General features: G+C 44.0%; 2 protein-coding genes across 3 annotated transcripts in view; one reads left to right on the forward strand and one right to left on the reverse strand.

Moving 5' to 3' along the window:
- LOC148334398 (uncharacterized) overlaps positions 1-1,576 on the forward strand; it is a 15,695-nt gene extending 14,119 nt beyond the window's left edge. The window contains exons 29-32 of the mRNA XM_088299393.1: positions 287-341; positions 421-609; positions 997-1,074; positions 1,201-1,576. Of these exons, the coding sequence (XP_088155519.1) occupies positions 287-341; positions 421-609; positions 997-1,074; positions 1,201-1,409 (531 nt within the window). The 3' untranslated portion in view covers positions 1,410-1,576. The remainder of the gene's footprint in view (positions 1-286; positions 342-420; positions 610-996; positions 1,075-1,200) is intronic.
- The window catches only part of LOC148334399 (nuclear pore complex protein Nup133-like), a 17,639-nt gene continuing 4,766 nt past the window's right edge, over positions 1,533-14,405 (reverse strand). Inside the window, exons 7-25 of one of the 2 annotated variants that reach the window (XM_088299391.1) lie at positions 12,856-12,926; positions 12,635-12,782; positions 11,620-11,770; positions 11,390-11,544; positions 11,183-11,274; positions 10,565-10,728; positions 10,093-10,187; positions 9,013-9,237; positions 8,017-8,139; positions 7,677-7,776; positions 7,187-7,438; positions 6,504-6,637; positions 5,383-5,541; positions 5,169-5,304; positions 3,382-3,500; positions 2,936-3,016; positions 2,761-2,825; positions 2,060-2,148; positions 1,533-1,871 (exon numbers count right to left, since the gene is read on the reverse strand). In XM_088299391.1, the coding sequence (XP_088155517.1) occupies positions 1,735-1,871; positions 2,060-2,148; positions 2,761-2,825; positions 2,936-3,016; positions 3,382-3,500; positions 5,169-5,304; positions 5,383-5,541; positions 6,504-6,637; positions 7,187-7,438; positions 7,677-7,776; positions 8,017-8,139; positions 9,013-9,237; positions 10,093-10,187; positions 10,565-10,728; positions 11,183-11,274; positions 11,390-11,544; positions 11,620-11,770; positions 12,635-12,782; positions 12,856-12,926 (2,496 nt within the window). In that variant the 3' untranslated portion in view covers positions 1,533-1,734. Of the gene's footprint in view, positions 1,872-2,059; positions 2,149-2,760; positions 2,829-2,935; positions 3,017-3,381; positions 3,501-5,168; positions 5,305-5,382; positions 5,542-6,503; positions 6,638-7,186; positions 7,439-7,676; positions 7,777-8,016; positions 8,140-9,012; positions 9,238-10,092; positions 10,188-10,564; positions 10,729-11,182; positions 11,275-11,389; positions 11,545-11,619; positions 11,771-12,634; positions 12,783-12,855; positions 12,927-14,405 lie in introns of both variants that reach the window. The other variant, XM_088299390.1, reaches the window with a different exon arrangement.

Here is a 14,405-nt window from a genome sequence, read left to right on the forward strand (position 1 = left end):
TTTGCCGAGCCCTGAGCAACTGCGATGTCATTTTCAGTCCACAGCATGTGGCAAAATGGCCACCGCCTGTCATGCGTAAAAAGATCTGGAATTTGTTACTCCATTCGTTCAAAAATAAATCAATAAAAATTCCACAAACACAATATTAATGTTGTGTTTAGACTAGCGGAGTCGCGCAGAACATACCATTTTTAAAGAACATGAAACCAGGGAAAAAAAGTAAGACTCTAAAAATATATTTTGACTGAATGGGACAATGGAGCAAATGATTTGTGCTCATCTTCAGGGCAAATCACCAACAGACACCCACATCAAACAGCTGTGCATGAGAGTCATGCAGGGTGAGTTGTCATCGTCGTCATTGTATTGAATTGTTGTCATTGTGGTGGTCCTAACGATTATCTTGGTCCTGGTTCACAGAGCAGCTGGCCCAACTAGCGGCCAGCCTGAGCAGACCCGAATCGGGCGCCTCAGGGCTGCCCGGGCCCCCGGGCCCACCCGGCCCGCCGGGTCCCAGCGGTGAAAACGGTTTCCCTGGTCACACCGGGTCCCGAGGGCTTCCTGGTCTCAAGGGACCGCCCGGACTGCTGGGGCGCAAAGGACCCAAAGGTGGGACCGACCAGCTACGCCTCCCAAATCACTCACCAGAAGAGACAACAGCCCACACCCGCAAGGAAAAACATAACATAATGCTGGAAAAGTTCAACGTTTACGAGAAAAACAACTTGTATTTTTGAAGGGGGGTTGAACAAAAAACTATTCACATCAGAAAAAGTCTTTGTGTGACGAACCAAAGAGAATCGTTACACATTAAAATGTGTCCATAACAAATGCCATGTTCAAACTGCTTGTCCAACTTCTTTCTTTTTGCGTTGTGGGTTGTTGAATAATTGTGTGTGTCTGTGACGCACCATTGGAGATCGCCGTTTTTTTAATTGGGTAACATGGAATGTAACAAAATGATTTTTTACAATTTTTGCCTGTTTTCATCCACAGGGGATCAAGGTGACAGGGGGGATTGGGGCCCCACCGCCCGTGGCGCCAAAGGAGCTGCGGGTGCTCCCGGTCTGCCAGGTAAACCACCACTTGGAGCGCAGCAAATAACAGCGCAATTGATCAATATTTTGGCTTATATAGTAGTAAGTTGTTTATGTGAACCGTGTACAACCAATGAAACCCCCTTCCAACCACACCCCACAGGGCAGCCAGGCCGGTCGGCGTATGGTAACGACGGGCGCGACGGCTCTCGGGGGCCTCGCGGAGCTCCCGGGATTCCAGGAGTTTCCGGCCCCCCGGGACCCTCGGGGCCCGCCGGATACTGTGAGCCGTCGCAGTGCGTCCTTCCAGCCATGGCGGCGCCCGTGGCGGGGGTTAAAGACTCTGCGGTCAAGGGCCCCGCAGACATGTGAGCGGGCAACAGGAAGTGGAGTGCCACCTACAGGCCAGCCGCAGAAAAACACCGCAAGAAAAAATGGTCTTTCGTGTACGCTTGTAAATGTGTCAATACATTCAATACTCGTCTTTAGTCCAAAAATGTTTCATTGCTTTTATTTATTCCAGCAACATTCCACAGGAAATAAAAGACATTTTGATAAATGCGGACATTGTTTCTTTCTCCACAAAAGAAAAGAAAAATTGTGGAAATTGTCACAAATATACAAGTAGGTTTTTCAAGATCATTATTTTCAGACTGCGGAGGAAAAAAAAATATCCAGGCAATCTCAAGATGGGCATTTACATCTGCTCCTGCAAGTAATGTTCGTAATTTGCTCGCAACACAAACTCAAAATACGGTTTGGATTTGAGAGCGCTCAGATCATCCAGTTCCAGCAGCTCTTTGACCTCGGGCAGGTACGTCTGCAGCCGGACACCTGTGGCATCAGCAGAGGCATGACACCACGAGACAATACAGGCAGCATCGTCGACAACAATTAATTGCTAAGGCGTGGGAGTCCAAACGTGTGTATGTACATACATATATATACACATATATATATATACATACACATACATATATATATATATATATGTCCACACACAAAAAACAATATGGACTCACCTTCCTGAGCCAGCATGGCGAGGATCTTGACAAAGACGCTGTCCTTGGCTGCCTGCAGTGGGTCGTCATTGCCGTCAACAGATGACCAACTTGAGGTAGGACAGAAAGGAGGCCAACGTCAGCTCGTCATTCAACATTCTCCATTTCACGTTGTGCTCTTTTACAAGGTTGGATTGTGTATTGTATACCCAACCAGTCAGACCTGAATTCGGAGTCGCGACTATCAAGGATCTCCGCCGCATTTCCAATCATATAGAAATCAATGCACAAATTTCTCAACAAATAATTGAATTTTGCTGCCACCATTTCACCTATTTTAATTGAGATATGGGAGCAAAAAAATAAATTCAAAGATTAATCATACTCTGTGAATATTTGCATTCATATGTTATGGCTAGTCTTTGGATTTCGCAGGTTAAATGCATATCTAATTTATATAATTGATATATTTGTCTGTATTATTGTTGTATTGCACTGGAGAGGGGAGCTCTCTAATCTCGTTGCACACTTGAGTACAATGACAATAAAGGGATTTCTAATTCTAATTCTAATATTTTGACATGAAAATTGAAATTCTGAGACTTTTTTTCAAAATATATTTTATTTTATTGGACATTTGATAAATATAGTTAATGTGTTCTTATTTGATTCAATTTGTATCTTATTTATACTTTTGGCAACCATGCAATTAAATTACTCACTCGTCTCTCCTGAGAACTTTTCCAAAGATTTGGCACTTGAGCGAGTGGATGTTGATGTCGTTTTCCTGCTGAAAGAGGGGAAAAAAACAAAACAACGCATGCACAAATTGCGAAAGGCTGTCGAAAATGTCGTGGAGAACGAAGAAAGTTGTGTGCGACAGTGAGAGCAAGTGACCTCATTGATGTACTGGAGAAGATCCAAAGCCTTTTTGAAGTCATACTCATTGGCCCTCCTGTTGTCGCCGCAGATGTAAAGCTGCGCACAAGTACACAAGTTGGCTTTCAGCTCTCCACTGGATTGAAAAAAATCCAATGAAAATATAAACGAGCAAAAAGATTTTTGGAGTAAAGCAAGTCATGTGAATGCATTTGCACATTCTGGTACATTTTTGATCTTCACAAATTCATTTGTGACCTTCTTTGTTTTGTTTTGTTTTTCTTAGCCAGTGAAAATCTCAACTTTTTTGTGGTAAGGCCTACACAAGAAAAATATAACAATCATTTCAATTTGTCAAAAGTAGTGCTTTGCCACCAATGGGGTCAATGCGTAAATGTTCCTTCCGCACGTTGGTGCTCTTCAGCTGTGTGTTTTGTGTCCAGGGTCAACAGAGGGTGTCTGACCTGGACCAGCTGGTGAGCGCCGAGTAGCGGCATGCTATCGGGGTTCTGCTGCTTGTCCTCCAGAAGCTGCCTGGGCAACGTCTCCTGGTGCAGCAGGAAGCGCTCCTGCTCGACAATTTCTGAGGAGACACAGAGGATGCGCTTCACATACTACTTTGGTGTGCGTGTGTTGGGGGAATTTTCTTTTATTACAACTAGGCCATTAAATGTATTGCAGAGCATATTTGGTTGAAAAAAACATTTTTGGAGTGATAATCTTTAGATAGAGATTTTTGGGGGGAGAAAAAAATACTCTGATGAAAAACATTTGATTGATTAAGAACAAGTGTTTTTTTAGGCTGGGGGGCAAAGTAAGGGTACGCTTTGTGTTATCGGGGGCTCATTTAGTGTGAAGTTGTGGAACTTTTGGTGGTCAAAAAAATGAGGAAAAAGTTTTTGGGGGGGAACACATTTGTATGAAAACATGTTTTTTTTGGTGAAAAATGTGGGGAAACATTTGCTGGGGGGAAAAATGCGGAAGAATGAAAATGGAGATATTTCTTGTGGGGTGGAAACAACATATTTCGCAGTTGATTTTCACTCCTGTCCCATCCCATAGTTTTGACAAAAAATAAATAAAGAAATCCTGTCCAGCATGACTCCCGCACCGCTCCTATTTTGAAGGTCAGCGACATAATTTTTCTTTTCTTTTTTTCCCCCCAACTTAAGATGTATTTTACTCATTTATTGAACAGTTTGTCGCCCCCTTTCTTCTCACGGACTCTCAATATTTAGTGCAACATTTTTTTTTTTTACTGCACTAACTTTTTCAGGCGGTCGCGCTCTTTTATTTTATTTATTTATTTTTTTTGGGTGCGGTAGAGCATGACCATATTTGCGTGTGTGTAATCTCAATTGGCATATCATAGTTTTGGTGATGTATAAAGATTGACAATGACTCAAGATACATTTTTTTTGCTGTAATAAGACCCTGTTTGCAACAAGCAGCGGCTCTCAATCATTTGAAATAACTTTAAAAAAAGACAAGAAAGGAAACAATGCCACAAACAATAGAAAGCAGTGAAATGATAGCTGTCAGCTAAACAACTTCAAATCTGTTTTGTTTGTACGAGTTCAACAAAATAATCGCAATGGTTTTGATAGCATCAAAAATATATTTTGAAAAATGTTGAACACTTTAGAATAACAGAACATGAGAAACGTTTCACATATTTTACACACGGCTAATATTTTTATCAATATCCTGGACTGTTAGGACACCAAAAGATTCATTGTTTATTATTTAAGATATTTCAGGCTCGACATTCCAACTTCCAGAATGAAGGATGGAAACATCGATTGCTATTAAGTAGAAGAGAATTTCCCCCTTTCATTGTTTTCGATATAGGGCCAAGGCAACTTTTAGAGATTGTTTCGAGATTTGTACTTCTTAATGTTGAACACATTGATATACCCTTTGCTGTTGGGGTTTGAAATGTCCGACGATATGTGAATGGACCTCGTGTCAAGGCGAACGCGAGAGACGTCCTCGGTACCTTTTCAAGTCATGTAACGAGCCGAACGAACCCTTTGAACCGGCGATCGCTGCAAGTTAAGTTCGGCGCCCGATTAGGTGGCAACTTGGATATTTCTCGAGGAAAAATTTACCATGACACGTGTCACACGGGCTTCCGTCTGACAGACCGACACGGGTCGGTGCACCTATTCTGTATCTCCACCCCTCGTCCAATCTCGAAAAAAAAAACAAAAAGACAAAATACAGACCGACGCTTGACTCAAGCTTTTACCGTCGACTTGTTTTCCCAGCTCGTGCTCTGGAAGATCGGACGCCAGCGCCGCCAGTTTGCTGAGAGCCAGCAGAGTCTTCTTCTTGGCAAAGTAACGCGTCTCCAGGTTGGCCTGCTTGAGCAGCGTCCTTTGGGCCTGCGCGCAAACCAGCACAGGAATGAATTGAAGGACGCACGTAGTCATTGGTGGGAGGTGAGCGAAGGAAGGACGTACGGTGTGGTAGTGGCCAACGTGGATGTCGTGCAGCCAACTGAGGTGTTGGTGCGCTTGCAGGAATCCGGCCAGCTGCTGGTGCTGAGCGGCCGGCTGCGACAGAAGTTTTCCTCTCTTGCCTTTCTCCATGTACCAGCGGAACAGGAAGTCGGCAAAGTTCTGCAAGCCAGGGGGAGACGTGCACTGTCTTCACAAACAAAAGATTATGATATAACGTGGACGAAGTCGTCGACTAAAACGAGGACCGCTATAGAACCATCCTTGTCTCGTGCCCAAGGACGGGAGAATGAGTGAATAACTCTGGGCACTACGTTGTATTTTGCAAAATGCTTACAAAGAAAGAACTTTATTCCACGCGGTATTTTGCCTTTGCGGGTTTTTTTTCCTGTAAAAGAACACTACATTTTCTTTTCTAGTGACCGGCATGGTTGACAATTTTTCAAGATGCATTGGGGGATTTATAGAGAGAACCATTTAAGGCCGCGGTCCCTGACGTTTTTCACGCTGCAGACGGGGCCATACGCGTCCACACCTTCCGCGGGTCGGCAACTAAGGTGAGGACGGGCCGCGCAGTGGGGGGCAAATGTATTGCGAAGTCTTAGGTACCCTTACGAACATCAACACCGTAACAAAGGAAAGACAATGCTTGAATATGGTCACTACGGTAACGCTTGAAAAAGAGAGCACATCATAAATACAAAGTCACAAAAAACGGAGGAATTTCGCAGCATCTTGGGTGGAGCAGAGACAATCCGGTCATTTTTCCAAATGAAAAATTTTGCAGCCACGGATAAGAAATAAACCCCAAGTACTGTACGTTTTGTTTTCTTTCCTCTTTGCGGCCTGGTCCAAAGAGGCCTGTGGCCCGCAGCCCAGTGCTTGGGAACCACAGATATCGAGGATAGCCAATATTAAACGAATCATACAGATTTTTGTTTTTTCACGTTAATGAGAAAACCGCTCGTTCAAATTTCAACACGGTGCGTCCGGCCCTCATCGACAACCCAAATTATTTTGCAAACCCGATACGAGGACGTGAAAGATCATTTTTGAAACGAATGGGAGCGTTGAGCTAAAATGTACGCAGAAGGACACCAACAAAGATGGCATGAGCGGTCTACCTGGTCGGCAAACTTGCTCATGTAGTGCTGCAGGCGGCTCTGGTTGTCAGTCAGCTCGCACATCTGGACCAGGATGTCAAAGTCGCAGTACTTCTCAGCCAGCGCCGCCACCCACTGGTACTGACCCAGTTCCACTGAAGCAACACACAAGTCACACCGTCGTCAAGTCATCAAATGACATTCTTCATTTTCTTCTTGGGTGCGCTTTGGACAGGATGAGCTCGTCCACAGGACGCAACATTCCAAACATCCAGTGTTCTGACCTCGCGCATCGGCCGGAGACCAAACAGTCATGAATAAATGTTTAATCAAACAAAAGCATGAACAGCGATGCTTTTCATTCAATTGTTTTTCATTTTTGTAAAATACAATTAATGACTCAATGCCTGTGGCAAGTGGAAACCATGCATTAATCAACAAAATACTGAAATAATCGTCAGTTCCAACCCTATTGTAAAGAAAAAAATAAAGTCCTTCATTGCAAACTTTTATTCCCTTTTTGCAGAATTGTGGAATTCACAAGTGGAGTATTGATAGCAGAATAAACAATAGTTTTTTGAAAAGAAATGAAAGAAATCAATGAATAATCGTTTGCATTAATCCCGGTTTCAATATCGCTGCTAATAATGATGGTTGTTTTGTTTTTTCCCCCCAGTGTACAGCACGTGGGTTAAATAACTTACGTAGGGGCACCAGGAGCTCGGATCGCCGCTGACTGTACTCCATTTCCAGACTGTTGTAGCGTTCTTGTCCCTGCCGCAGCTTCAGCGAGTTGAGCTGGGCCACGTAACCGCCCAGGTAAAAGTCCAACAGCGGCACCAGCTGCTCGCACAGCACGCTACGCAGCTCCGAGTCGGCGTGGGGGTACATGGAGCGCAGGATAATCTGGTACTGGCGGGAGATGACTGTGCGGACGCCGCCGACGCCGCCCAGCGCTACAGGAGGAGGACCGCCAAGAGCAGGATGAGGAACAGGACGCATATCAATTTGTACATCGTTACTTCATTCCGTTTCCAATCGGGAATCAAAAATCAAACACTGAGCAAGCGACTGATTATTTTGTTATTTGTTTTTTTCCCCCAAAATAACAACAAGTGTTTGCAATTGCCTATAGATACTACCGCAGTGCTTCGTGTTATTCAGGAAGCGTTCGAAGCAAGTGGCGAGACTCACCCGTCCAAGGGATGTACTCAGCTTCTACGTCGGAATGTTCAGACGCTCTGTACACGGAGGCTTTGTTCTCTCTGTACTGACCTGCAGCGTGAAGCATATCCTGCAAAAAAAGACAAGCACACTTAAAAAAGAGTTCACAAACGCACACACGTAGACATCAATTATGATTCGGCAACTGGTTTGGTCCGAAACATATCAGAATGAGCAAAAATGTTGATCATCGTTTTCAAAAGTCAAAAAATAAAACAAATGACTTTTGACGTAACACAAACACATTCATTCTGCGGAGAATGACGGAAATCGGATAAGATTTCCTCGATTTCGACCAATCAGCGCTCACCTTGATGATGGCGCTGACGGTCAGAACCACCTCAGCCCATTGCGCCGAGTCCACCGGGTTCTCGCTCAAGCTCCTCTCCTCCTCCTCCAGAAGACAATCAAAGATGGTGGCAATTTGTGAAACCTGTGACACGCACACACACACACACAACTGGGTTTAAAAAAATGGAAGTTTTACCTGTCCCAGACTCAACATTTTTGAACTGAAGACAATTTTCAAAGTATTCGTCGGCAACTGTCATGAAAAGAAAATTCTTCAATTGCGAGGTACAACACGGAAATTTGCTTCAAGCTGTATATTTAAACAGCAACACATTTAATATTTAAACGCAAAAATGTCCGGTCAAATCACTTCGTTTTGTCGAAATCCGAACGCTAGAATGCAACGCGACAAACCATAAACAGGGAAATGGAAATTAGCAAACATGTTGCAATGGTCATGACACTTCACACGGAGCCGCCAACACAAACAAGAAAATACAATAAAGGGAGCACCTGCTAAAAAAAAATGAACGGCGATAAAGTGTGGGAGCACCATGGACATCCCGATGAGTCGTGTTCCGTTCAAGGAAATTTTCGTGAACTAAAACAAACAAAATATCTAAAATGGAAAAAAAAAACAAATAAAAGCAAATATGCTTTTAACAAAAAAAGGAACAAAAAACACTCATTTTAGTGAAAAGCAAAAATGTACTTTGTTTTTATCTACGGCAATTAATTTAATGCCCGAGACATTGGGAATGATTTTAAAATACACTTATTTTTTTCAGACTGTTCGAACAGTCGTCTGGGAATTGTGACCAGTTTAATGTGTGTTGCACAGAAGCAACGTTCTCAAAAAAAAAAAAGCGCTCACAGAAGACGTCATAAACGGTTAGCACGTTTGATCTTTTCTATCAAACTAAGCGTTTCTGAAAAAGGGCCAAACTAATAATAGCTAACAAACAAAAATGAAGTCAAAATGAAACCAAAAAGAATTCCCAAACTACCGTCTCACCTCCCGGAAGAAGACGTCAGCCCCGGTGAGGTTTGGCGGTACGGTGACCTCATTCCTTTGCAGCGCCGTGGCGACAGCCCGGTTGACGAGCTCGCCGTGCTTGGTGTGCTGGTTCTTCAACACCATGGCCGCCTGCAGCTTCTCGGCATGCTCGCACAGCAGCAGCCGCGTGGCCATGGGCGACGCGCGCACCCAAATGCGGCTAAGACGCTCCAGGAGACCCACCTGACGGGATCATACGCGCAACCGAGTCAAGAATAAAATCCAACAACCTTGTCAAAGATAAATTTCAAGACCAAGTGTTTGCCCTTCACACCGAGCTTTTGCCCGTGCTTGATCAGCGCTATCGAGCCAAAATAAGCAGCTGTTCAAAAAAAAAAAAAAAAGTCATGAACGAGGTCAAAATCCAGATCATAAAAAAGAGCAAGGTCACACAGCAAGTCAAAAATCAACTAGAAGCAAATCAAGATCACGGTAAAACAAAACCAAAGAAAAAGAAGAAGAAATATCATGCCTCAGTCGAGAAGCAAGTCAAAAAGCAAGAGAAAAAACAGTCAAAGCAAGACAAGATGCAGGTGAGGAAACACCAGAGCCAGTCAAAAACCACATCAAAGACCTTCGAAAAGCAAGGCGAGAAGTCAAGTCAAGTCAGGCCAAAGCCAGGTCAAGAACAATAAAGAACTGGTAGTCCGCGAGTCGGACCACTGATTGGAACAGAACGGGTGGGCCATTTGGAGTTTGACATGCTACTTCGCAGTTTGGAACGATAAGCTGCCAGTTTGAAGAGGTGATCATGTCAAACTACCAAGTTAGGATGTGTGGCAAGCAAACAAGAGATTGCCCACCCATCGTGCGTTTTGGGCTCAATTTGCAGGTCCTGGCTCATGAAATATAAATCAAAAACCAATGGAATGAATCCCAAATTAGCAGGAACCAAAAGAGAACAGAAGTTGGGTCCGGCCGGGTTGGTCAGAGTGAAGCAAAGTGAACACGGTCCAGCACCAACACCAGAACCCAAAGCGAGCGCTGCGACAGGCACTGTGAAAGCGGTCCGGAAGACCCGAGGCGGTGTTTGCGTACCTGCAGAAGGAAGTCCATAAAGCAGCTGTGGGCCTTCATCTTGTCTTCGAGCTGATGGAGGATGATGAGGGATGTCAGTGGGAACCCAACGCTCTCTGGAAGAAGAAAAAAGGTCATACAAGTTTCATTTGTCCCAAGACCAAGCTTGAATTGCACTTCACTCATGCAGCCTTCCCTGGCTGTTCTCGAGGGCTCTGCGGCAAAGAGCCAAAAAGCCTCAAGCACTTGTGAAAGTCAACCTTACCGAACGCTAACATCAGAACTTATCACATTATGCCGTCAAATTTATCACTTGAAAATTTGAAATCGATCCCGTTAAAACGACACTAACTATTCTCTTATTTATCTAAAATTATTGTTGTATTGCACTGGAGAGGGGAGCTCTCTAATCTCGTTGCACACTTGAGTACAATGACAATAAAGGCATTTCTGATTCTGATTCTAACTGGAAAACGCGATTCCTGATCCTCACCGTCGGGCACAGACTCAGCCCAGCGGGGGTCCGAAGCCGGGTAGTCGTCCAGCAGGTCCAGGTTGATCTGGGTCACCATGGCGTCCAGCTCGCCGCCCTCCACTGCGTCGTCACCGGTCGGGAAGAGCTCGTCGGTAAGCGCCTGGGCGCCCAGGAGGTCGTTGCTGACGAGGAAGAGGAAGAACAAGATATTGTTGAATTAGAAAGATCCCAAACATAAGCACGTGAAAATCACTCCACCTTTGGAAAGTTTGAAAAAAAAAATTGCCTCTGACACCAATGCACAAGAAATTGGGTGAATTTGTTCATCACTACAGGACGCTCCAAAAAAGACTCAAAGACCCATGTCTGAAATGGAAAAAGGAAGTGAGAAATTTTGGTTTCACTCACTAGTGTCCTCAAAAAAAGAAATGAGTTTTTGTTCTTCACAATACATGTTTTGACTGGTGCAATTTATACTCCGGAAAATACAGGAACTAAAAATCAATACGAATAAGAAAGAGAAAGAGAGCGAGAGAGAGATGCTGTAAAGTTGTCATTTTCAAGATGCATTTGATATTCAGGGCCAAGACTATACGGCATTCACTAAAAAAGAGGTTCTTTATTGTCGGTGGTTACCGGCAGAACTGCAAGAATGCTGCCTTTAGGAGTTTGGGTTTGTCTTCTGGAGCGACTGGCTCAGCTCGGCTGGACTGCTCCATCATGGAGACCTTTGATGGGAACACCAGGACTCGTCTCATTTTATGATCATTAACTTCATTTAGAACAGTGCTTCCCGACCTTTTACACACGCACACGCACGCGCACGCACACTTGGCGACTTACTTCTGGTGCCGCCGCCAGAGACGAGCACAGCGAATCCTCGACGGTCTCGGGCAGGATGGAGGCACTCTCCCGGGCCACCACGGCCACCAGACCACTCGTCATGGAGAAGAAGACGGGCAGGTTGGCGCAGCAGCCGCCGCCGCACACAGCGTCACCTACGGAAGACACGCACACTCAAATCGCCTCCAAAAACATTGGGCGCAAATTCTCATTCTCGTCGAGGGACCCACCAGAACGGTTGAAGGGGATCCTCTCGTCAGGGAGGCCAGCCCTGCCGCTTCCCGTGGAGCAGGCGAAGATGAGCTCCTCGTTGTAGAGGAAGGCGGTGGCGCCGGGAGAAGGCGGCAACAGGAGACGCGTGGCGTGCAGCTCAGACTCGCTCTGAGAAAACAATTGACAATTCCAGAGAATTGATGGAATAATATATGAGATATGGCTGTTGACGATAGCAATGAGTATGATTGTGATATTTAACATGCACCAAAAGAAATTTTAGTAATATGAAAGAAGTACATTTCTTTCAGAATAAGCAAGCGCAAATTCCTTCTGATTCCCCTACACGCATTTTAGTTTGCATCCGACGGGTCAAATTCAGACAAAATGATACAATTCCATGAGAATTTTTTTGCATGGCTTTGCGATATGCATATTGCATAGGCTATTGTCGTGACATACATTTTTTTTTCCCATATATTGCGCCGCCCTCAAGGCATCTGTATCGGGCTGATACCGGCCTTATTCCAAGGTATCGGCGACCGACACACGCCGCTACCAATACGTAAAGCATAAATCAGAAAGTCTTCAACAGAGGTTGGCAGTCAGAAAGAAAGGTCTTTCTTTGGTCACAATTGTTGTCATTGTGTTAAAGAAAACCTCACATAGCAAGAGTTCAGGACGCATTGGTACTCGCTAGAGCTGGGCCATTTTACAAAAAATATCGCAAAGGCTATTATTTAACATTTTATCGTGTCACTTTTTCCACCATCATGTTATCTTTGCTCACAATATTTTTATTCCCTATTAGTCATGGAAGAAATGTCAACCAAATTTCATGGTGTTGCATTGGGTGTTGAAGTTTCTCCCCCCAAAAAGCGGTGCGCCAATTTATGGGTGCCACACGTGGCATGACCACGCCTACTAAATGTGGTGCAATCTGAGAACGGTTTTCCTGAGTCACACACGCCCACTCGGTCCACTTGCAAAGAGGCTGTGACTCTTAGCCTCTGACGTTCTTGAGGGACTCACCTGGAAATGGGGGTTAAAGTTGGTGACTTCCACGGTGAACTGGTTTGAGATGGCGGCGCCGAGATCCTGCAGGGTGATCAGGCAGAAGTAGGCCAGGCACGGCGTGTCGGACGGGTGCCAGGCTGCAGCCAGGAGCGTCAGCCCGACCCTGCAAGCACGAGGCTTTGTTTGAGGACAAGACAAGAAAAAGAAGGAGAAGAAAAGATCGACAGCCAACTCACTGGCTGAGCTTCATATCCAGAAAGGTCACATTGACGCCGTCACGTATGTCGTCGTAGTTGCCCTCTGAGCCCTGGTGGAGGGAAACAAGGCGGAAGACAAAGCACATGACAAGGACCACCACCACATGAGTTCAAAGCCACTTGCTTAGTCCGTCCTTTTAAAAAAACTTCTCATCCTCCGCACCCAAAATGGGGACGGAGCGGCCGTCACCTCCGGCTGTCAGTATGATGACAAATTTTGAAACATGCTGAATGTGGGACGAAAGATGTATGGAAATTATTTTAAGCTGCCAGCCTGTTCGCCAAATCAATCAGTGCGCGCAAACGGTTGAATGGCAGACATTAACTTTGTGAACTTTGGAAGTTGTGCGTGCATTTATGACGTTCAATAAAGTTGACGTGCATTCATTTACAGAGACTCTGACACATCAAACATGGCGGACCTGCTCACGACCACAAAAGCACTCAACCAAGAGTCTATGTAGAGATGTTGATAGCGGTGGGCGATATGGCAGACAACTATATTGTGATGCAAGAAATACATTGAATTATTATTATTATTCATTGTTTTTTTTACTATTGAAAATAAAAAAGGGAAAAGGGCTGAATTCCAATTTGCTTTATTTTAAAATGTAACATACAACCTTCAAAATGAATTAGAAAAAAAGTTAAACACTCTGTTCAGAATAAATTAAATACACAATGATTTAAACAAGCCGCCTTGTTTAAGGCTTGCAGTGTCATCTTGAAATAAATGTAATAAGTTTATTTCAAAGTCATTTCAAAATTGAAATAACTTGAGTGTCATCGGCTTAATTATTACGCAAGCCGGCCTCGCTTCTCCAGAGCTCCCGTGTGATGGAACTGAGGGCCGTTTCGTCAAGTCGGCCGGAAAGTCGACCTTTCGCCACCATTTTTTTTTTGGTTTGTTTTGAGTCACGCTAGCTCAGCGGCACAAGCGTGAGCCTCAAGTTGTATTTCCTAAGTGGGAGTGAGTTTGTGACGAGTTGGGCGGTCATAGGTCGAATCTGCTTCATTGTTCTTTTATTCGGATCGATAATTTATCGATATACTATCGCGGTGCATATCAATATTGAATTATCGGCACAGCCGTCGATGTCTATACTTCAATGATGATCCCTTTAAAAATGGGAGAGTTTCAAGATAACACTCTCCATCGCTTCTTTGTCTGCTAGATTAAATGAAATCCAACATCGAGTTTAGTTCCTATTTGATTAGCTATCGATGAGCTAAACAGTCGAGCTTATCTAGTTTGTTCAGCTTCACCGTTCGCACATCTAGCTTACCTGCATCTGACTGATAAAGAATCAGAATCAGAAAACCCTTTATGGTCATTGTAGTCAGTGTGCAACGAGATGAGAGAGCAATACAACAATAATTTAATTATACACACACACACACGCACATATACATACATATATATATATATATATATATATATATATATATATATATATATATATATATATATATATATATATATATATATATATATATATATATAAAATAGATTAATTAAATATTAAATA

The sequence above is a fragment of the Idiotropiscis lumnitzeri genome, chromosome 6, assembly GCF_059441095.1.
Source record: "Idiotropiscis lumnitzeri isolate Australia: NSW breed Sydney's pygmy pipehorse chromosome 6, RoL_Ilum_1.0, whole genome shotgun sequence".
Classification (NCBI taxonomy): domain Eukaryota; kingdom Metazoa; phylum Chordata; class Actinopteri; order Syngnathiformes; family Syngnathidae; genus Idiotropiscis; species Idiotropiscis lumnitzeri.